Here is a 21848-nt window from a genome sequence, read left to right as displayed (position 1 = left end):
ACACACACACACACACACACACACACACACACACACACACACACACACACACACACACACACACACACACACACACACACACACACACACACACACAAGCAGACTCACACAGGTACAAACATGCAGAAAGACAGACAGACACACAATGTAAGTAGTTTTCACTAGTACACTCCAGCACTGTAGATTTACGGCCACCCACAAATGAAACACCCACCTCCAGCTCCTGCACAGCTTCAGCTGACACACAAACACACGTCTGCTACACTGTTTCAATTTATTATGCACATCTTCAGCAGTGTCAGATACAAGCGTGATTCCAGCGATGATCTGATACCACACTGACACAATACACCACAGCTTCGGTTTGTTCTTCAGTCTCTAACGCATCTAGAGGGGTGTGTCCCTACGACTCTGATGAAACGCAACACGCCTAGAAACCTGCCGGGAAACACACAACTTGTGTGAACAGCATGAATCACGATGGCCAACATCAGCAATTCCTTTTACAAGAATGTGTGGTGTGAAATCGCAGGAAACCGTCTGAAGCGGAAAAGAATTTGAGATGATGCTCTCAGAGGAACTTGAGAAGTTTGTTGATATCCACACACAGCGGATAGTTTTATTCAGACACCTGAACACAGACCAGCTTTAAATAACTAGACGCTCTGAAATGCAAAACAACTGCTTGAAATATAGATTTAGACTCAAGCTTGATTTGTTTTGATTGCGAAACATTCCTGTAGTGTGGAGAGCAAACAAACAATAGTGTAAATGTTGAAACACATGAAGAGTATGGAGGTGAAAAACGAATGTAGATTGTAGAGGTAAAATAATCTGGATTTGAGTACATTTTGTTTGAGTTCATATTGAGATCTTCAATAATATTGACTTTTGATTGCACACTTGACCAATCCTTAGCTTTGTATACTGTGGTAGGCTATATACAAAGTATGCTTTTTGTTGTCCTCATGTTGTTCCAATTGCTTGCATTGTTTACCTCATTTGTAAATCGCTTTGGATAAAAGCGTCTGCTAAATGACTAAATGTAACTGTAATGATTTGACCAATCTGAGCTCAGTTTGACACATTGTTGACATCAAGTCTAATGCTGACATTTTCTCAGGAGTATCTGAGACGATAAGACTTGAGCAAAAATTTCCATTTGCTCGTCATTTAATCTCGTTGGTGTCTAGAAGAAACTACTGAGTTATTAACAAGATCTCTTCTGTGATTTTTCTATGGATGCCATTGCGTAAGTAATACATTTAAGCGGCTGAACATGGAGCACATTCCGGAATTTCTGGAACAGAACGGCCTTTTATTGAAATACATCCGTAGACTAATAACACAAGCAGATGTTTTAGGGTTCAAAAGGATCTGTACGAGTTTATCCAGACAAACACAGATAATAGGCACGTTGCCTCGCTGTCATTAGCCACATTACAGAGCAGTCTGTGTGTGTGTGTGTGTGTTCATTAGTCTCGCGCTTTCTTTGGAAAGGCCTGCCCAAGAGGCCATATGACTGACAGGTAAAGTAACCAATCACGTTTCGTTTTGTTCCGCGTCATGTTTAGAGGCGTGGAAATGTCCCCGCAGTAACAAACCGATGTACATTCACGAATGTGTCAAAAGTTAACAGAAACAACAATGATTATAAGTTTATCCCATGAACTTCACAAACTTTTAAGATTTGAGCGTTTAGTCAATTGTGATGAATTCTTATAGCAACCGTTGTAAACACGACAGCTTACTTCTTAGATCAGAAGGCTTTGTTGTTTCCAGGCGGACCGTTAAAGAACACGACACACATGTCTCCCGGAAATCCTGTGAAATTCAACCAATTAGATGACGACTTCGAACGTGCTGAAGTGTTTCCAGAAAAGTGTGCCATATGCATCAGACGTTCAGCCGACAGATCGTGGGCGTGAAGTCTGAGGCTGAGACTATGAGTTCATTGACTTGGCCAATATCAGGGACCACTGAGACAGACGGCATCATTAGCTCCTACATCACACACTAACACTCACTGCTTCATGTAGATCAAGGGATCTTCACTAATGGCAACTTATTAGAATAATCAATGTTTCATTTGTATCTAAATAAATTTGTCTGAAGACATAAAAAAAGTCACACAAACATTACACCTTTCAGTCACCTCAGGCTAGGTGAACGTATAGCTTAAAGTAACTTATATTCTGACTCAGAAAATCAGGTTTGATAGACACAGACAAGAGTGAGAAACACCGCAAAAGTGCCGTTATCATACATGACTACAGGCTTTACTGAAACTGGGCCACGAACAGAAGAGAAAGTGCCCTGTGGTGGGAATGACTGTTTGAGGTCGCGGATTAGGATTTGCTTGCGTGAAAACAATGGCCATTAATCATTTTTACACAAGTAACGTCATGTTTTCTGTAAGGAATTGGTGGGTGATGTGAGGCGATGACAAAGCCCTGTCACTTTTGCTTTGCTAAGCAGATATTTAAATGTGAAACACGTTCGGCTGCATGTATTTAAGTTCTCTCGTAACACTTATTTCTGGTGTTATCCAAAGAAACTCTCGCTCATGGTTGAAATTTTAAATCACAAACCCAAAGAATAGAACTTTACTTCTGTGCCACGGACACGAATGACAACTCAGCTGTTTGCATTGTTGAGTTCAGGTGAACACAGGTGAGGACGGGATTATGATAATGTTCAACGAGAAGCACAATCGCTCAGAACACCTTAGCAACCTCAAAGCACCAACATAACAACCACATAGCAACGGCATTCAAAAAAACACGATGCCTAGCATCTGTCAGAAGTAAAAAAGTCAATGCTGTATTTGCGTCAGAGTAAACTATAAATATAATTAAAACAGGATAAAATGGGTTGTCTCGCATGTTTTAAGTGGGTTGAATAAATGAATGAACAGGTATAAGTGAATTATTGTAAATTCACCCCCTCAATAGGACAGGAATGAATTGGAACACCACCAGCGCTTCTCTCAGACACGGTTCTGGATAATTAGGCCTATAATATAAATAGCAGTTTCAAGCCAGATTAATTATAGCCGCATCCACAGGGAAATATAAAGTTAAAATGACTACAAAATCTATTATAACTAAAAACAGAACAAGAGAGCTGTGCAGTGTAAATATAGATGCCTCTGACTGCACCGTGTACAATAATAAAACTCGTCTCAAATATACATCTGCAACAAATAACAACTGGCTTAGAAAGTTTATATCAATTCAGTTGGAGTATGTATGTCTCTATGTAGTGACTGAGTGAATAATACACACTATGTATGTGTACTATGTTTCCGACCGAACCGGTGAGACCGCCGTCAGACATCCACAAATCTACCCTTCTCATCTGTTAACAGTACTACGGGGCAAATAGCTGGAGTCACACAAATAGCAGTATTTGACAGACACAAGGTCATAGATAAGCCTATCAAATCTCACAGACGTCAACCAGGGCAGATAACTTCCCTGTGTTAAACCAATACAAGAGGTCGATCAAGTTTCCCTGCCTTCACACTTCTTTCCTGCTTTCGCACAATTATATCACCAAACTGATTTCAGATGACACAAGCAACAGGCAGGTTGCGTAACCTCGGTCCAGTATCTGTCTGCAGATGGCCCTGTCCGTCTGTCTCCAGCTGTATCTGTAACGAGGTCGCGCTGGTCCAGATAAAGGAGGAGTCATCATATTTAGCAAAGCTCTGCAAGGTTGGCTAAAGTCAAAGCAATCAAAGGTTTACGCACAAGCGGCAGACCAAACTTACGATGCTTTCAGGAACTGTGGGAGTATGAACTTCATAATAGAAAAGCTTGAGTGCTACTCCACCCTGGCGTAATGTTTCCTATTGTTTCCTGTAACACGTTGTATAGGAGATATTCACAGTGTTTATTGAATGAGCGGTTTAATGTTGGCACATGACTGTACCTTCAGGCATATATAGAGTATATCTTTGATCAACCACTTACTGGACATGAACTCTGGCCAAACCTTACATTCAAGAGTGCATATTACCAAGGAACACATTTAAGTCATGTGAAACTGATAATCCCATTTTGAAAATGTAAAAGATTTTTTTCCGTTCACTGTAAAAATACTGGATGGTTTCAGTCCATTTTTGGGTCAAATGTGTTTTTTTTTAGGTTTATTTAAACAGCAAGTGGGTTTGTCCATATTTAAGTCAACCATGGTTTGAAACACCCAGCACTTTTGTGTGTGTTATGACATAATTTGCATGACATTTAAACACCCAAACCTTTATTACTGATTAATAATCATAGTTTAACCATAATCAAACGACGGTTATACAAGTGGTAATAAATACGCCGAAAGTATGGTTATTACACTTTTGCTATAACAAAACATGGTTAATTTTGATAAGGGTATGAGCTTGAACATATGCTTTCATGTGATTCAGCATCAAACATTTCGCACCAAGCCTGACAATCAACAATCATTTTTGCTACAAAGTAACATTTGAACAGCAACGGCCGCGACAATCCGTCGACCCCCGGCATCTCCTTTTCTGGAGACCCGCCGTTCGCGCTCCACACAGAACGCAACTGCAATCCAGGGTACCGAGACGCGGTTTACAAAGTTAAACTACTTGACGCCACGCGACGGCCAGAAACGCCTGTCTGGCGCATACACCAAGAATGAAGAACATTCGCGTCAGTGTTTGAATTTGCCACGCATCCCGTACGTGAGGGTTTGTAGGATTTCATGTGTTCAGTGTGGGTCTATCTCATCCTTCCCTTCGAATTCAGAATCCACAGCCGTCTACATGAATCCGGTTTCCAAATCACATTCGAAAGCAATCCTCAATTTCAAACGCGGTGAACGCGAAGGATGCTTCATGAAACCGCGGCGCGTTTCCAATTTAAGCGCAAACGCCAGCTCATATTCACAGATTTCACCATTCAGTGTCAAACACAAGCCAGCAGCTTGTCTTACCTTGCTCATGAATCACGCCGGGTGTACACGATCGGGACCCGCAGCAGAGGATTGACTGCCTCCGTCTCTCTCCGCTGTCACACCACGAGTGCGCGCGTTTCAAAGCTGCAGCGAACGCGCCTTTTGGCGCAGAGCAATTCTGAAAGACAAGCGCGCGTGTGAACGGTGTGACTACGTGCAGATCGTTTCCATAGACTTCTCACACACTTGGCTACAATGTTTACACGCTTCTAATGCCAAGAAAACATTTGTAGTTTTATCCGTATCCAAAAACAAGAATTTTATTTTTTGTTTGGACAGACAAGGAAAAACATTTCTAGTGCCCCCTCTCTTTCTCAGCAAACCTCACAATCAGACAAAACGTTAGTCAACTCAAATAAAATGCTCAAAGGAATTCCAGACAACAAGGTAAAGAAACTGTTTGGGTGATCTTTTGATAATAAACCCGGTGCAACAGGAAGACAAAGATGAACAACTTCTGTTGAGCCACAAAAGATCTACACCTGACTCTTTCACTAGTCAGTTATTATTGTAGCAGACTACATCTATTCTCTTTTCTCTATCAAGCAGTGTTAATTTTGACAGCAAATTTTGATTTAGTTTTAGTCTTAGTCTTTTGACGAAAATGCAATTTAGTTTTAGTCACATTTTAGTCAACCCCATCATTTTAGTTTTAGTCTAGTTTTAGTCGACGAAATATGAAAAACATTTTAGTCGACTAAATATACATTATATTTAGTCTACTAAAATCTAAATGGTTTAAATCATTTACTTGGTGTAATTAAATGTTCCATACAAAGATTCAACTGTTTTGACATAATTTACTTCACCTTAGAATGAAATTAAACCAGGTCATTACCTTTATTTTTCAGAAAATTCCAGTAACTAGATATGCATTGTTGGAACGCAGAGTATTAGACCATGAACGACATGTTCCAGTTCGTTCAATCCCATTTGACTCAATTGACTCGTTAAGTAGGGCGTATTCATTCAGTTCATTCAACCAATGAAACGCTCTGACAGGGCTCACACTCAAAGGCTATTGGCTCATGGCATGCCTATTTGAAGAAAGAGCGCACTGTCTTTGCTTGAGACAGCAATGAATGAGAATAGCTTTCAAAAAGACATATTATATAAATTGTATTACATTTCTTTAGTCATGCAAACATGTTACATATTTGGTTGGAATGTACAGTTTGACTCACTTCATCACTTCTATAATCAGTAGAGGACAGCGCTGGTTTCTTTTGGCTGACTCTATGTTGCATTTCACGTTATGCAGCAGCTCGTGTTAAATTAACATAGGCATATAAAAACCTTTGAGCTGCCTTCGTAATGTGTTTCGGGGTGACTCGCCTGCAGTCGCGCTTCAAGTTTGCGGCGTTTTACCGGCGATCGTGAAGAAAATAAGACGCTTTGTAACCCGCGTGGAGACACAGAATACATGTGTGTGCCTCCCCTTCTCCCAGAGACTTCTCTCTGCCGTTTATATGAGATAAGCAGCACATGCGCGCAAACTGATGTCCGCCAGGTGGGACAAGAATATTTTCGTCTCGTTTTTATTAGTTGACGAAAATGTCAGTATATTTTTATTACAGTTTTCGTTATCATGCATTCATTTTTATTTAGTTATCGTCTCGTTTTCGTCAGTGAAAACATGTCGTTAACGAATACTTTTCGTCATAGTTTTCGTTAACGAAATTAACACTGCTATCAAGATACGTTTCCAGTAGGCCTACATTGGGTGATTTTGTGCTTCAGGATGATGTATTTTGTGTTCTGTCCAAACAAATCATTGTTACTTTCTACTCAAAAGATACAACTGTAAGCGTACTTGCTTTGAACACAAAGTTAAAACCACTCCCAGAATACGTAGAAAGATACCTGACCTACCACCCCCATCCCCTTAAAATACACAGAATACTCTCACATTGCCACTATCCTATAGCGACTAGGAAATATTTACTATATGTTCTAACCCTTACGTAAAGAACCCAAATACAAGTATAGTTCATCTTAATTCATGCAGCATTCATATGAGAAGTGAAAGTGACCTATTTGTCAGGTATGGTGACCCATACCCGAAATGTGACCTCTGTATTTAACCCATCCATATAAATGATACGTTGTAATTGTAGGAACACATTTCAGTCAATAGAAATTGTATTTGTTACTATAAATATGGGGAATAAATAGTTCACCCTAAAACATTATTTCATATTTTACCAAACCTTTCTTTACCCTACATAACACAAAAGATATTGTCAAGAATGTTAGTCACCAAACATCGGACGGACCCCATTGTATGAACAAAACCACTGACACATTTCTCAAAATAGCTTTTGTGTCCAAGCGTCATAGAGATTTACCAACCACACGATGGTAAATAGATAAGTGATATTTAACTTTTGAGACGACTATTTAACATCAGAGGAAAGAGAGTTCTGCATTCAGTACACCAGTTGGCTTCTATTATAATGCAGCATATTTTTTTATATTTAAAAACTTGGTTTTCGTTTATTTATTAGGATGTCAGTAGCGCCCCCACACGACAGCATTAATCATTTTAATAAAATGTACTAATTCCTTCATTAGGCTGATGTCATTTTTTGAGTATACTGCAAGTCTTCACATGAATTTCCCTATAACAATACAATCTGAAAACTATGAAACCTCACAATGCCCAACAGGTTAATAAAATGCATATAAAGACAAAACAAAGCTGAATCTAGTTCCGAAACATTTATTTTGCAAAAAGTTTTTGAAATGGTAATTCCTCTGAATATGTTCTATTGAGAGGATACATTTGGCCCACATCAAGCACGCAGGTAGTGGATTTAACTAAATGTGCATATTGAACCACATGGTTTAGAAATCATTAGGAAAACAATCATCCCCGAGGAAACGCTCTTTGTAAACTTGGTGACAGCTGCAAAGCACTTACAAAGACACAATCAGTGCGGTTTAAAAAAACTCAACAAAACACAACTTACCTCTAAATCCAGGTGATTCTGAGCATGAGGACGCGGGGACACAAACACACGTTGTTTTCCCACTTGTAACTGGTTGCATGAATCACTAAAATGTTTTCAAAAATAGGCAGCACTTTTGGACATCATTTGTAAAGATGACCTTGTTCATGTAAATCTACTGGAACTAATGGACAAGGCCATCAAAAGCCCTCAAACATGATTCACATATTTCGTCTAAACAGATCAATGCACATGTACACAGCAGTCAGTGACATTACGTGTAAATTAAGCTCAAAAAGCATCTAAAATCAATATTTGACCATTTATATTACATTGCCATGTTTGTCTGACAAGAACTCACATTAATCTTTCAACATATGTTTAAAGGTAATGGAGGTTACCTCTGACATGAACAAGTTCGTCTACATATATAAGCATAAAAACATTGGCAATGAGCACAAAGCAAGTTAAACATTTGGATCATTGAAGTGTCTAATGTAGACATATTAGAATCCAATTACAAATGAAGATGAGGAAAACAAATGGACAAGGAAGAAATTTCACAGTTTTGAATTTGTGGTTCCAATAACACTCAAGACATTTTGTTATGTTAATGGTGGCAAACCTGAGCTTCATGAATTGATACAATTGAGAAATTTCGAATAAGAATTTTCTATATTTTCTCTTGATCAGGATTATGAAAAATATATTAATTTGCCCAAGTAATTAAAATTTTAACCATGCTATAATGAATTTATATTTAACTAGAAAGGCACAATGGTACAGCAAAAATACCAACTGCAAAAATCACAGCCATTTTTAACAGCAAAACTTTAGGTGCACATTTGAGTTTATGGTTCAACCCAAATTCGATTTAAAAAAAATTATGCAACACATTAAACATTCAGTGTAAACAAGCAACAACCCCAATGCAAACTTTATTACAACACATATTCTATTTAATAATCAAGGCAGAAGACACAAACATGGACAAGGGGAAAAGAGAAAAACAAAACGCCTATAAAAACAAATCTAGCTAACAATTTACACATTATAGCAGTCTGAAAGTTGTTTTGTGTACTGTGAATAGAGCAGGCAAGTAATTCTCTATCATAAAGAAGCTGAACTTACACACAACTACTTTCAAATAAAACGTAAAAAATAAAAAAAGCTGTTGGGAATTAAGAGTATATAATATTTTACAGAACTGTAGCGCTGCAGAGTTTATCCTGAGTCCGGTCTGGAGTCTGTGACGGCGGGTCGCTGTCGGATGAATCTGCGTCGCTCCTGGCGTCACTGCTCCTCCTCTTGCGTTCAGCTGAAAGGTGTCAAAACGAAGGTGGCAGTTTGTTTTGGGGGCACAGAACCCAGATACACACAAAGCTGTTTTCCCTCTACATTTACACACACCCAGACTGTCCCACACATACACAAGCATGCAAATGACTTCAGTAGAAACAGAACACTTAATCCTTTTACTTTTAACTATTTATATATACACGCTAAAGTCACATTACCTGCATGGTTGAATGAGCAGTTCACCTTCAAAATGAAAATTTTCATTTACACACCTCGTCATTTCAAACCTGTATGAATTTTTCTTCCGCAGAACAAAATATTTTGAAGAATGTTGTTAACAGCCCCCCATTCACTTGCATTGGTTACAATAAAAGTGAATGGGAGGCTATGCTGTTCTGTTACCAACATTTTTCAAAATAACTTCTTTTGTGTTCTGCAGAATAAAGTCATACAGGTTTGAAATGACAAGAGGTGTGTAAATGATGAAAGAATATTCATTTTGAAGGGGAACTACTCCTTTAAAGAGTGCAGTGATCAACACAATTATGCTAGAAATCAGCAGACTATGAGACTATAAATAGACTGAGACAAATCCCTTAAGTCATATCAATACATTGTAAAGAAATAAAACAAAGGCATAAAGACATTGGCATGCACAATTGAGAAACATTGAACCCAATACCACACTGAAGAGCAGGAGAAATCACTATACTCCTTTATACTCTCAAGTTACTAAAAATGATCAAATTCAAACGTGATGTTTTCAATACTTCATGGACAATGAATTATTTAGAAGCACAAAACCCAGCAAATCTTACATTAAAATAGTAACAAATGTTACGTATATAAAGGACAATTCACACAAAAATGAAAAATCTGTCATTAATCGCCTTCGAGTTGTTTCAAACCTGTATTAATTTAATTTAAATCGAATAGATTTTTTTTGAAGAACATTGGAAACAAACAGGTTTCTTTTCCTACTATGGTACTCAACAGTGCCCCAAAACTGTTTGGTTACAAGCATTCTTCCAAATATCTTCCTTTGAGTTCAGCAGATTTTTTAAAGCTTTGAAACAACCTGAGGGTGAGCAAACGACAAATTTTCATTTTTGAACGAACTATCACATAACCTGTAAACTAGGGATGCAACAATACAGCTCACCCACGGTTCAATACGAACCTAGGTTTTGGCCCACCGTTTTCGGTTTGGTTCTTATGGCTTCGGCACATTGAAGTGTTTCTTGATTGTTTTATGCTTATGTGACAGGAACAGTAAAAACTTAAGGGAAAAAAAAAAACTATTTTACTGAAATTCTCTATTGTACTTGACAAATTTTATTATCTTTGACTTATTTTATTATCTTTAAGCAAGTACAAATTCCTGGTGTATTGAATAAATGTAAAGATTTACACTGGCAGCTCACGGCAGTTTCTGGTTTACTGTTCATCAACATGCCAGTAAAATAAGCTTCTTGAAGAGGTTTTGCGCATCAGAGTATTTAAAATGACGTAATGCAAAACTTACGATTGCTGTAATGGAAGTAAACGTGCGCTCAATGGGAAAGGCCAAAGATAATATATTAACAAGGTGCACCACTGCCATTGCAATAAATTGGAAGAAATGCAATGCTAAATAGCTGCTTGGAGGCGAGAGGCCCGAAAGGTTGCAGAGTTACATGACTTTCATTAAACGGACTTTGGCATGGTGTAGACACCTTTCTGCATGTGCTGAGAGCAACGCGAACGTGATGCTTTCGTATGCAATGTAAAAATACATTCTTGATGTGCCAAATTTGGACATTATCACTTTAGTACAACAGGCATACAATAAAGCCAGCCCGCGTCTGGTCCTCAGCATTATACTCGACAGCAGCACATTGCTTCTCGTGTTGCAGAAGGTCTCGCTTCACCGCCCGACCACCACTCGCTATTAGATATTGGGGATGCGTTTATCTATCTCAGCATACAGACAAACACGGACAGAGCCAGTTCACAGTGTAATTAAGCGCATGGAATTTTTTTTTACCGCAAACCCGCAATTCACTTACACGTATTGAACCGTGGAGGTCGTACCGAACGGTTCAATATTATATATCGAGTATTGTGGCATCCCCAGTATAAACCTGCCAAAAACCAAAGTGTGTAAGAGAACTTGTACAAAGACATTTTTAAAAGGGCTACTTGTTCTTTTTACAAAGTGTGACAGTTTTTAAACAGACAGATTTCACCTATGAAAGTCCGACATGAGACTGATGCACAAAATCAATTACAGGTAAATGACAATCATATAATAATTTGATAGGGACTTAACACCTTCATTAAATAAATCTGCCATTTAATGCATAAATATGTAACGTTAGAAAAATGCCTGGAATCATTTTGATGCTATATCTATAAAACACAACTTCACATTTACTTGTAAAAATTCAGCAAATTAGGAAGTCAATTTTCATGTTGTCAAAAACAAATCCTTTAAGCAATGAGTAGCATTAACTATTAATGCAAACACTTACTGGCCATCTGACAAGTTACATAACAATGCTGAGCTTTAAATTTAGTCTGATAAATTCATATTCTTAGTGCAGGGAAAAATTTGTAAATGCTCAAAGTTAAGATCCTTTAAAACTTTGTCAACTGAACTCATAATTTTCTTTTATAAATATAATACTTTGTCATAAATGTGAATGTGTCCACTGTTACTCTGAGAACAAGCAGTTCCACAAGCCCTGTCAGTCATAAACTATCCATTAAAACTTAAGCTTTATTTTATAGCCACATATAGGTCTGAATGACTGCTACAATATAGTATTTTATTACCATAGAAGTCATTGGCTAAACTATCAATTAAATGATGAGAAGCTCGTTTCAGTGAGTCAGTGGACACAGGATAGAATGTTGAGGGCTGGACAAAAAATCTACTAACAAATTCTGCCAGTTCATTTTGTATGAGCATAAAGGTGTGATATTCTTATTACACTACATTTAAATCTCACTTATTCCTTTGTATCTATTTCCACGCATAAGACACTCTCAAAAAATAAAAATTGCAATTCAGATATGACCAGACATTGAACACTGACATGACAAGTGTTTTGCAGTGAATTAACCCGTTACAGTTAAAGCTGCAATCCGTAACATTTGTCTCTCTCACGCCACTTGTTCAAAATGTAAAACTGCAGGCAACTTTGTTCTTATCTTTATGTGCGTTGAAGTCAAATGACATCAAACTGACATTTTCTGCAAGGCTTAATTTATAAGCAGACACTCATTTCAACACTGACTTAATGTAAATATTAATTATAATAATGTTTGTTTTCTGTTGTGAACCAGGGCAAGGTCAGGAGACAGTTTTAAACACTGATTTATATATACAACCGTTTATTTTCTAACCACTAAAAACTACCAATTGCAGCTTTAAATGTCACAATTTCTGTTTGATGACAACGTTGAAGTTTAAATCTGTAACGACCATAGAAAATTTGTCCAACCCTTTATTGACATAAAACTAAGGAGAAGAGTGGATGGATGGATTAATGGGAGTTGTGAAATGCCAGTTTCATGATTAAATTTACACAAGAAAACCCAGGAAAAACACAACTGCTGCACAAACCCAGACCACACAGACAACTGAACAGAAGAAAATTCAGTCATGTTGTCTAATAAAACTACGCTTAGTTTGCAAAGTCTACAAGCAAAAATGTTCAAACCGAAATATCTGTTCTGACCTACAGAACATTAAAGAGTAAAGGGCATGTATTAAAACTGCAATCAAAATAACTTTTCAATAAGCACTACTGTTTGTTCGAACACTTTTGTTCAAGTAATTTCTTTGTGTTGCTTTAATCAGCACAACTAACTAAGAGATAAAAAATGTACAAAAAAGCATTAAGATGTGCATCATTTTAGTCTGCTTGAATGGCAGAAAAATACCTGACTTTCGATGCCCGTTTGATTTAAGACAATTTTTTAAGAAAAAAAGTTACTGGTACAGTTAAAGATATTATGGTGTCCCCAAGATTTACACCTTCACTAGCTCCAGAGCTATTAAGCAACAGGTAACAACAGGTGAGATTGACCATTTTATCAGAATTTTGCAATCTAGGTATGAACTGAGGACATTAGAGCTGTATACAAATATTAATAACAATAAAAATCTTCATTAAAAAACGGTAAAATACCTGTTGCAATTTTACTGATATCAAATGTAGACTTAAGTGCCCAAACATGGGCATACAAGATTCCCAATAGAATAAAAACAAAAACGAGTAAAAAAAAACATACAAGACTACAACTTTACATAACGTTTTAAAAGTCCCTTTTATAAAATAATAGCAGTTCTTCCGCACTCACAATTATATCAACATAAAATAAATATCGTAGCTGTCCTTCTGAAACCTCTTGGGTCCAAAATCTCTGTTTTTCAGGAAATGGAAAAAAAACACTGACAACACAGTATGCAATATTTTAAAGTAAAGAGTCGACAAGCACTTTTTACTGGTAAGATATTTGTAAAACCCAGTGACAAACAAAGGGTAAGGAATAATAATGATTTATGGCTTAATAATTAAAACCACGAAATATGGAGATGCAAGGTTTTAAAAGGACAGCAGCGATATAGAAATTCAAGACTATATGAAGATCTTGTTCTAGAGCAAGCCAGGTTTAAAGTGAGTTTGTGTGAATGGTGAAGAACTGCTACAACCGCTCACCTATCTAAGAGTATGTTACGTTACATTTCATAAAACAACAACACAGAAATGTAAAGTACTACAAGAACCCATGTATTACAATAGGTTCTACATTTTTGAAAAACTTCTAGGTCATAATTGATCAAAACCAGTTGAAGAAAGTCTAAAATACACCTTAACAGTGGAGGTTTAACCTACTCTTACAGAGGATGTTCAAGAGATAAAGAGAGACTTTTTATCGTTTTAAAGCCAAAAGGGATCAATGTGATGCTATTAATTTACTTTACAGATTTGAATGCTGTTGAGACATGAGTAACTATCATAAAACTATCATAACTGTAACAGAAAAATCACTGACAACAATACTGTCATTCTCTACATCTCATTGGGGGCTATAAACAGTCATTCATCAACTACAAACCATTGTTTAGTATTTAGTACAGGTTGAATTTACATGTCATAATGCCAAATTCAAAAGACAATGCATTCTGAAATTCAAAACTTTTGGCAAAAATTGTTCACATTGAGTATGAGAAGTGAAATTTTCTGCTTTGCACAAAAACACACAGGAACCAATTCATCAGAGTCATGTGATTTAAGCCACATATCAACCAATTAAATCCTCCAATTGTTCTTTCAGATATAATATGGGTTGTGAGCTCAATATGCAGAAATCGACAAATTGAAAAAAATTGGTTTTAAAACACTTGCTGATCTGAATATTATGCAAATCCACAAGTAACAAAGCAGAACGTTATATAACCCATACTGTCTTCCAAACGTTTGAAAACACATACAATCCTTCCAAGACAAATAGTTACCACATAACAGCCCTGGATCACAAGCAGCACATCTGCTGTTTCCTCTAACAGGGCTGTAACTCAAGTTCATCATAAAAACAACTTGAGATGAGACACACCAGTATAAAAAGATCAGAGTACTCCCAGATTAAACTACAGCTATGAAAAAATTTTTTTTTTATATTGGCCGCAGAAGGAAAAATCAGGTCAATTATAGTAATGTCTTAGGTTAAAAATCGTACCTGATCACCTACCTGCCACATCCTGCCCTCTGCTGGAGGCAAAACAGAAGTACAGCAGACATACCACACCTAAAAAAAACCAGACACATACAAACACACAGAATACACACCTTCCGACTAACGGTGGCGATACTCCCGCTCACGCTCTCTATCTCTCTCGCGGTCACGGTCACGCTCGCGATGACGGTCCCTCTCACGGCTGCGCTCTCTGTAATAGTCCTCATGGCGGTCACGGCTGCGCGACTTGTGCCGGCGGTTCTTCTCACGGGAGCGACTGTGGTCCCTCTCCCTCGACCTTTCCCGTCTACTTCAGAAGTGATGGAATAAAGACAAGATGAAAACGGCATTCAAAACGCACCACATTCCAAAATAAACTTGATTTATTTTGTCCACCACAAGATTTTGGTTGAGAAAGTTACTACATCAAAGATGACAGACAGAAAATAAGAGCTTACCTGGTGGCAGAACCGTAAGATTTGGACTCAATTCCATGCAAGCAGTCCTGCAGTGAGCTGATGAGAACCTTGCAGCGGTCATCAGCAGAAACCTTTGACTGCTTGATCAGAGAAATGGCTGTCACCAGAGTCTCTATAGCACTGCCGTAATCAGCTGCAAACACGGGTCACAATTACAACCAATAAACTCCCAAAAAAAACGAACGGGTGAGCGAGCGTGTTCATACCTGCGCTGGCGTCTGACACTGCCCTGGAAATGGCACTGCTGGAGATCGCTCTGTTTCGATTCATGATTTCCTCAAACTCTGCTTCGCTCAGAGGAGTTCGAGAGTCCATGTCCCTACGAGACAACGTAGATGAATTGAGACAAAAATAGAAGTGTTTTGGTGTCACTTACTGCAAAGAAACACAAAGCGAGGGGTGCTGTTAGTGTCTCATCACATGAGGTGTTAGTCACTGCAGCTGCTGCACATCGGCTCTGTTTACTAGCGCTATAAAATCACACCACACTCAACGTCCTGTATCAAGATCATGGATCTCAGCAAGCAGGCACTTCACTAACCCTTGATCACTTGCATTGTGCAAGCGCTGAGCAGTATTTTTCACATCAACCAACCCTTCGTTTATCCAGGGCTCAAAGCCACATACTACAGGGGGTCTGATGTTACTAAAGAAAGGCCAGAGGGGGAGATTCAGGGTACTGTAGTATGTACAAAACATTTTAGAATTCGACACGCAAAGTGAGTAAGGCTGGGCAGTGTATGCCGAATTAAAATGGCCAGCTAACTTGTGAATACAAAAGCTATATTACATATTTGTCACAGTGAAGGAGACGAGTGCATCTCATTACCTGCCACCAGGGCCATAGTCTCTTTCGTAGGGTGGGCGGCCGTACGGGTCTCCGGGTTGTGGTCCCCTGCCTTCAGACGACGGCATGCTGTTGTTTCCAGGCGGAGGAAAGAAGGCCGGGTTGACATGAGGAGCTGGTGGTGGACCTCCAGGTGGAGGCCCCTGCATGTGAGGTGGGGGCGCGAGGCCAAGAGGGGGTCCTAGAGGTCCAGGAGGACGGGGAGGGAATGGTCCTGGAGGAGGTGGACCCTGTTGAGGGGGAGGGGGTCCTGGGGGTGGGCCGTAGCCTGGTGGAGGTGGTCCAGGGGGCATTGGACCCATTGGAGGCTGACCAAACTGACCAGGAAACATGACTGGCGGAGGGGGGCGGTCTCCTCTGTTAGGGGGTCCCCCAAGAGGAGGCAGCAATCCTTGTCCAGGTAGCGGGGGACCAGGGGGTCCTGGATGCCCAGGAGGACCAGATGGAGGACGGAGTGGTCCTTGCATACCTGTTACAACACAGTGTTATCAACTGATATCAACTTAAGATATTCTCACACCGTCTAAGACACCATGAAATGGTGTTTGCCATTTGACATATTGAGCTACAAATGTGTAGGGTGATGGTCATAAAATTTGCAGTAAGGGAGGGGTGCGCCAGACCTGGGAAGTGTGGTGGAGGCCCGCCAGGACCAATTGGCCCAGGTAAGCGATCACTTCCTGGTCCAGGAGGGCCTGGAAAGCGCCCTCGACCTCTGCCTCCAAGAGGAAAGCCAGCACGTGGCCCACCTGGGGGCCCAGCTTTACCCTCACCTGACATCTGCCCTGACTGCGTACCTGTGGGAGATACAATTAGAACACTGCTTAGTAATACAGTGGACTGAAATGTTAAAGTTGAAATAGAGGAGTTGTTTTAGTTTGTTAACCTCGCTCACTTTTTCGCGACTGCATCTCAAACTGGCTGAGTGACTGCTTGTTGCACGGGGTGACGATTGGATTCTGTCCATGCAGTTCTCGTTTTGACAGCAAGTCCATGAGCTTTCTGGATGAGGCATCTGAACCCACGCAGACCAGAGCAAACCTGTGGAGCACAGAGAATTAAAAATCACACACAACAAAGTGGGATGCCAAAACAATCAAAGGATCCTGGGTCTTATAACTTTTATGCGAGTTTACTTAAATGACCAGCAGTAATATCAAGAAAGCAAGATGACTTGTAAATAACAACGGATTAAACAAATACTGCATTGTCCAATGTGGATAATCTTAAAATGGCCAAACATCAGCCGATTAACTAGTTGTGTTCACTTACCCTTTCGACTGCCCATTTGCTCTGTTCTCAAAAAACTTGATCTCCAAGACATCATTTATGCCTACCGAGCGGATAGCATCTGTCAAATCCTCATCAGTGGTCCACTATAAAGAGAGAACTCCAGTCAAAAGTTGAACTCATTTAAGTTAAGTGTACCGTGATTCAAACGTATATTATGTAGTTAGAAAGGTATAGGACTAACCCATGTGAGGTTGCCTATGTACAGAGCGATTCTTTTGCCAGTGTAGGTGTAGACAACATTCGGTGGAGCCCCTTTGGAACCCTCAGAGCCTCCAGGTGCTGGCAGGGCATCCAGGTAATCTCGATCTTCAGGTGCATCCCCATTGTTGGCAGATGGTGAGATAACATCATCATACAGGTCAATCTGCTCATGAACAGGATAATCTGATTCCTAGGGCACAGAAAGAGAAACACACGACCATTTAATATAAAATCCAGTCATCACGACAAAAGGGCATATTAATTCTGCTATGAAAAATGGGTTTGCGTATTATTTTAACATTAACATCACGAACATGATCAAAACCAGCAATTACTCAGCAAATTTGACTCATTGGATGAACAGTGTGTACTAAATTCTAACAATTAAAAAAAGTAGTTTATACATACAAAACTTTTTTAAATAAATTTCCGAGATTTATTATTGACAAATTACATTTTGAGCTCATTAAGGATTTCACTTTGAATTTTTAGGCAACAAAATGTCTTTAAACACAAGTTTGCATAGAAAATGGACATTTGCTGTAGAAAAAAGTTTTTTTTTCAAATATATTGTTCGTGATCACACAGAGGCTAAACTCGTTTGTTGATCCGTCCAGTTGAAGCGATATTGAACCTCGCGCGCGCGCGGCCTACAGAGGTAACCAGACACCACAAACAATAAACGCACTCGACGCGTTCATTCGCGCCACACAAACGCGCTCCAAATGCAAACACTGTTATTATTGCCACTGTAAATATTAGCTTTGGAAACTTGTAAAAAAATGACCCGACTAATTTTACCTCAATTAACGTTAAACGTTTGTACGCAAACTTGTTTTAGCATAGCACAGGTTAGCACAACTAGCAATACGCCCCAATCATTCCTAGGGGACTGGTGCATATGACCGTCGTGCATTCTCATAATACGTATTTGCAAATTTGAAGGTGCTTATTTTGAGGTAAAACAGAAACAAAAACCGACCTGATTAAACTCCTCTTCTACATCAGCGTAAATATCGATGTGGTCAACACCGTCCGCCATTTTTTGTCTCCCTCCTCCTCTGTGTGTGTGTGTGTGTGTGTGTGTGTGCGTGCGTGAGGAAGAGACGCTAACGAGTGAAGTCAGAAACGCCCGCCAAAAACAGAGAGATGGGCGATATATTTTTTCAAAATAAGGGAGCGCTTGTGTTTCTTTCCTGTAACATGAAATATTACTAATCAACATTTCCTCAACATAAAGGCAAAGAAATTACATAAACACAGAAGAAAAATCAAATTTCCCCTCCAATATTTTCAACTTTGTTTATTTCGCTCCTGGCTTGGTCTTTTATGTGTTTTACTGTTTATATATCGTATTCATGATATTTTTGGTTATATTGCATACACATACACAAGAGAACGACGACAGTTTTTCAATAAAGAAACTTGAATGAATCAAATAAAATGGTCAGGACTCTTTCTTTGAAAATAGCAGCTCAGAGTTAGCGCACACCGAATGCTAACTTCATGCGTGCTACATTCAGAGGCTTTTATAAAGAACACGCATTTACTGAATGGCAAATGGAAACAGTAATTCAGTTCGGTTCAAAGCTGTACTCATTTTATAGACGACAATAGGAACATAACGTTTTACTCTCTGTATACTATGTTTAAGAGGATGGCTGAATTTGGTCCAGATTCGGGGGGAAGGATGAAGGTAGAGACAGTCATCCCGTGGCCAGTGTTTATATCATTGTTGTGATCGTTAATGTTTTGCTATGTTAGACCTTGTATTAATGTTTTTGTTACAATGTCTCTGTCCTCAGGGGGTGACTATCGTGAAACCGATCGTGTTCGGGAACGTTGCACGATATTTTGGCAAAAAAAGAGAAGAAGATGGTCACACTCATCAATGGACTGTTTACGTCAAACCATACAGAAACGAGGTTAAGACATGGAGTGGTTTTGCATTCTCTTAGGCATTTGAGATGATTTATAAGAATGTGATGTTTTTAAATGGATACCAATCTGTGCTCCATTGACAAAGTTGTATACTTTTTCTTTTATCCCTTGAAATCTTTAGGACATGTCAGCTTATGTCAAAAAAATACAATTTAAACTGCATGAAAGTTATGGGAACCCTTTAAGAGGTGAGCTATTTTTCTGACAATATCAGTGTTTTAATCAAATAATATACATTTTTCGTGGCTTTAAATAACATAGGTTAAACTCATTATTAAATTTGTTTTAGTGGTTACAAAGCCACCTTATGAGATTACAGAGACTGGCTGGGGAGAGTTTGAGATCATTATAAAGATCTTCTTCACTGATCCAAATGAAAGACCAGTGAGTGACCAGTGATAACTTCCCTGAATTATAATTAATATACATTTGGACTAAATGGATGTAAAAATTCGTTGACGTTGTGGTTTTATTTCTTCAGGTCACTCTGTATCATCTTCTGAAGCTTTTCCAGTCAGACTCAAGTGCCATGCCAAAGAAGACTGTTGTATCCGAGTTCTATGATGAGATGGTGTGAATTTGATTTTACAATCAACATTTTAACAATGCAACTTGACAGTAGAGTAGAGAGTAGTAAGATGTATTTGCTGATTAGTGCTAAATGTTCTGTATTAAAGTGGTTGAGTGACAATAGTGCTTTCATTCATTGCAGATATTTCAAGACCCTACAGCCATGATGCAACAGCTTCTAAACACCACCAGACAGTTGACGCTAGGGGCTTACAAACACGAGACGGAGTGTAAGTGAACTTTATATTATTTACCTTTCAAACTCTTATTTGGCAATCATGTGTATGTTTAAATAAGATGCTGTGAATTCTGAGTTGTAGATAAGGGATCAAATCTGACAAATAGCACTTCTGTTTATTTGTCATTCTAACGACCTCTGTTCCAAACATGTGAAGTAAACATTCAGTGTTGCAGTTGCAGAGCTGGAATTACGAACACGAGAAAAACTGGAAGCGGCGAAGAAAAATACAAGCCAGGAGATCACCGAGCTTAAGGAACGATTGAAAGCCTCCAGAGAAAACATTAACTTCCTCAAAGGAGAGATACGCAGACTGGAGGAGGATGACCACCTTAAAGAACATTAAGAACTTTTACAACATCGGATTACATCTGTCCTACAGCGCATGAATGTGGACATTGAACATTAAACACCCTTCATCTCTTTGGGTTTCGTTATGCTTTGTAGAGAAAAAAAAAGAATAATACATAAAGTAGTGAACAACTGTGTTGTTAATGTTTTATGATTGCCTTTTGAATCTTTGTGGAGGTAACATTTTATATAAATATTTTTTTTTACAGAAGTTCATCTTGCTTTTCTTGTCTCCAGTTATGAGAATGAACTAATATGTTTGTGTATTCAATATTTTTATGCTTGAATGGGCAAAATCATAAATTATTTAAATTTACAAGTGATTACTTTACGCAGTGTATTCAACTAAATGGTAAAGGAATGATATTTGCAAATTGCGACAGCCATCGCTGCAACAATTAAAGGTGCTATGCTTTGAACCTCCACGAGAGGTCAGTAAAACAGTACAGTCATTATTTTCTCATTTAATAACACCAAAAAACAACAACATAAAGGGTGAATTGTAAACCAAGACATAAAAACACAATACCGCCTGAATAATGAACAGATGCACAAGTTTATCTAGCTCTCAATGGGGGTTACCACTATTGTTCTTGCCTGTTGTTTTTTGTAAGGAACAAGGTCCTAAATGTTTTGGTTATTGTAGAGAGACTAAAGTGCATTTGAGGTATGGTACGGTATAGTATTAAAATACTATAGTTTAACTAGGGTTACTGTAGTAAAACCATGGTTACGTTTCTCCCCCCCCTCTCTCTCTCTCTCTCTCTCTCTCTCTCTAATGTTTAATATAATACCACAATGTGATTTGTGTGGGGTATTATGTAGTGTTTGTTTCCAGATGGTTTAATAAAGTGTGTTAAAAAGTCTCTCTCTCTCTCTCTCAATTTTTGGCATGATTGCGTGTTCTTACAATATTGCCAAAGCATTGAACATATAACAAAAGACATGCATTATGTCTCTCTCTCTCT

At 38.6% G+C, this 21848-nt stretch overlaps 3 protein-coding genes across 8 annotated transcripts in view; 1 reads left to right on the top strand and 2 right to left on the bottom strand.

The window, feature by feature from the left end:
• Nucleotides 1–6363, bottom strand: part of si:dkey-97m3.1 (fatty acyl-CoA reductase 1) — a 19448-nt gene extending 13085 nt beyond the window's left edge. Inside the window, exons 1-2 of one of the 3 annotated variants that reach the window (XM_057324237.1) lie at nt 5822–6363; nt 4963–5101 (exon numbers count right to left, since the gene is read on the bottom strand). The gene's annotated coding sequence lies outside the window, so the exon portion shown is untranslated. Of the gene's footprint in view, nt 1–214; nt 354–4962; nt 5252–5821 lie in introns of those variants that run through there. The other 2 variants (XM_057324238.1, XM_057324239.1) reach the window with 2 other exon arrangements.
• Nucleotides 6364–7689: 1326 nt separating this feature from the next.
• Nucleotides 7690–18868, bottom strand: cpsf6 (cleavage and polyadenylation specific factor 6). Of its 4 annotated transcripts, none has more exons than XM_057324155.1 (10): nt 18763–18868; nt 17761–17970; nt 17559–17662; nt 17173–17327; nt 16910–17083; nt 16269–16755; nt 15646–15758; nt 15419–15572; nt 15074–15267; nt 7690–9252 (listed from the first exon to the last, which is right to left on the bottom strand). In XM_057324155.1, the coding sequence occupies exons 1-9, from the start codon at nt 18820–18822 to the stop codon at nt 15081–15083; spliced, it is 1644 nt and encodes a 547-aa protein (XP_057180138.1). In that variant the 5' UTR covers nt 18823–18868; the 3' UTR covers nt 7690–9252; nt 15074–15080. The 4 variants fall into 4 exon arrangements, with proteins under 4 accessions (XP_057180138.1, XP_057180140.1, XP_057180137.1 ...); XM_057324157.1 differs by having other exon boundaries at nt 17182–17327; XM_057324154.1 differs by having other exon boundaries at nt 8849–9252; nt 15074–15270.
• Nucleotides 18869–19260: 392 nt separating this feature from the next.
• yeats4 (YEATS domain containing 4) lies at nt 19261–21740 on the top strand. Its single transcript, XM_057324394.1, has 7 exons — nt 19261–19476; nt 19586–19705; nt 19843–19909; nt 20011–20105; nt 20203–20292; nt 20434–20521; nt 20706–21740. The coding sequence occupies exons 1-7, from the start codon at nt 19426–19428 to the stop codon at nt 20873–20875; spliced, it is 681 nt and encodes a 226-aa protein (XP_057180377.1). The 5' UTR covers nt 19261–19425; the 3' UTR covers nt 20876–21740.
• Nucleotides 21741–21848: the final 108 nt, after the last annotated feature.

The sequence above is a fragment of the Triplophysa rosa genome, linkage group LG24 (assembly GCF_024868665.1).
Source record: "Triplophysa rosa linkage group LG24, Trosa_1v2, whole genome shotgun sequence".
NCBI lineage: Eukaryota > Metazoa > Chordata > Actinopteri > Cypriniformes > Nemacheilidae > Triplophysa > Triplophysa rosa.
Note: the sequence above shows the minus strand (reverse complement) of the source record. Positions and strands in the feature narration are given on the sequence as shown.